Here is a 2,469-nt window from a genome sequence, read left to right as displayed (position 1 = left end):
ATATATAAGCTTCATCGCTACGCGCGAATCAGTCTTAATTCTTACTCGTTATACAGCTGTTTGGTTCGCTTCAGAGTATATACTTCAGAAAGTGTTTCTTTATAAGATAAATTTTAAATTGAAATATGTTTATTATAATTTGTGCTTTTGCGCTTATAGCAACAAATTATGTTACAGCAGAAATACGTGAGTAAAAAAGAAATATACATTTTTTTGTCACAAAAGATGCTCATAATTCTTTTCTTATTGTTCATAAAAAAATTATAAATGTTTTTTATTCTAATTATTACAATTATGCACGAAATGTATAATTATTAATAATTATTAAAATAATAAAACGTAACTCAAAACTTGGATTGTTGTGTAAAGAAATTTGCAGATATTGCAATAATGTTAATTATTAGGTATAATGCAATAACTCACTGAGGTAATGCAAACTGCATGCCTAGCATTTGCCAGGTCGTGAACATATAGTATTAAATAGCAATAACGTAAACGCATATAGAAAAAAAATGCTTACGAAAAGAAGCTGTGTTCCAGTTTTTAAGCACTTAATTAAAATGACAGGTGTAGCCAATACTAACTTCAACAAGAATTTCTTGTCGAAACATTTCATTACATGTTTTATGATATGGCACATACATCTAGAAGAGAACGTCTTATAAAGAATTTTTGCGACGCAACAACATATTTCGTAGACTTGATTTGCTGTGCAGTCGCTTGTAACAGATTTATATTCTCAAGAATGCAGAGTATCCTAAATGCGAAAATAATATAACAAAAATATTAAATAAAAATTTTGTAGAGAATTTTTGTACAATATTCAGAATCTTTTTATTATAAAATACTTTATTATTAAATATAAAATATATTATTAAATATAAAAATGAATAAATATAAAATTGAATATAAAATTTAATTCGTCAATTATAATTTCATGTAGCTATGCTATAATTTAATTAAAAGTGTTATATTGGCAAGAAATAATTGCGTTTTTTTTAAAAGGTATTTATCAATAAAAACCGCAATTACTTTCTTATTAATCAATATAAATATATCTTGATAGAGTAAAGTTTCAGCTTTAAGAATCTTTTTTTTAAATTGCGATACGACAATTTTTAACGGAGTTATGAGCAATTAAAGTCAAAATGATCCTTTTATTTAATCCGCGATAACTCAGTAACCAAAAATCGTAGGAATATTAAAAAAAAACTTTTTGTAGGGAAAGTATCAAGCTTTCACGATAAGTAGTCGAAAATTTTTTTAAATTTATTTTTAATAAAAGATAATTTACATCTTTCACAGCCTCCTTTATTAATATATGTGGACGTAAAAATCCGAATCTTAATAAATGCATCTTGGACAACATCGATAATATAAAAGGCAAGATCTGCGAAGGAATCCCGGAATTGGACATTCAGCCGAATGATCCATTCGTTATTGATAAACTAATAATTTCTGATACAGCTAATTCTAAAATATCTCTTACAAATGCACAAGTGACGGGACTTTGTGATTTTGTTGTAAAATACTTTCAATCAGATCTCGAGAAACTTCACTTCGATTTTGAGCTTGAATTCAGACGAATTCAAATGAATGCCACATATGATTTCGACATACGTTTACTGGTGCCTATTATTCACAAGGGACCGGTTTACATCACTACAAGTACGTAAAATAATCGACATTGCAATATACTTAGAAAGGCAGAAAATAGAAAACGTCTGTTTCAATGTAATGATTCACAATTTAATATTTTTTTGTCATAATTATTTTAATCTGAATTTTGCAGATAACGTTGAAGCAAAGGTAAATATGGACATGAATGTAGTAACTAGAAATGGCAAAAAATACGTGTACTTAGGAAAGATGAAGATAAATCTTGACATCAAAGGATATACCGCTGAATATGGATTGAATAACACAGAACTAAGCCGATTAAATGAAGTCATTAGTAATTTTATAGGCAACAATCAGCAGGAAGTTATTAGTGTTTTCAAGCCAGCAATAGAAGAAACAATTGTCAAACGAATTATCTTGCTTTCCAATAATATAGTTAAACACTTTACGCTTAACGAGCTTTTCCCTGATCGAGAATAAATCTCACAATAAGTTTTTGAATTCCATTATCATGCAATCATTTTCTCTATTTCATGATTTACTTAATCCTTTCGTACTTTCGGTCTTTATATGAAGTCCTTTCGTACTTTATAATTCATATTTTTTGAAAAAAGAGATTTCATAAAGACGGATCATATGAAGATGGTTTTATAAGTTTTTGGGAGTGCTGATTCCAAATTTACTATTAGAATTTAAATTTAAAATGACGAATTTAAGAATGGCTCATGAAAAGCTGAAATATTCAAAATATGACCTCCGATTTTAATTTTTTAAATATATATTGTTGCATACATATATAAACACACACACACACACACACACACACACACACACGACGCCGACACGCAT

General features: G+C 28.0%; 1 protein-coding gene across 1 annotated transcript; it reads left to right on the top strand.

The window, feature by feature from the left end:
* Positions 1 to 125: 125 nt before the first annotated feature.
* On the top strand, positions 126 to 2,100 carry LOC105625495. Its single transcript, XM_012206820.1, has 3 exons — positions 126 to 186; positions 1,306 to 1,668; positions 1,793 to 2,100. Exons 1-3 carry the CDS (start codon positions 126 to 128, stop codon positions 2,098 to 2,100), a joined length of 732 nt encoding a protein of 243 aa, XP_012062210.1.
* Positions 2,101 to 2,469: the final 369 nt, after the last annotated feature.

The sequence above is a fragment of the Atta cephalotes genome (assembly GCF_000143395.1).
Source record: "Atta cephalotes unplaced genomic scaffold scaffold02007, whole genome shotgun sequence".
Classification (NCBI taxonomy): Eukaryota; Metazoa; Arthropoda; class Insecta; order Hymenoptera; family Formicidae; genus Atta; species Atta cephalotes.
This window is presented reverse-complemented; position numbering and strand designations above follow the sequence as displayed.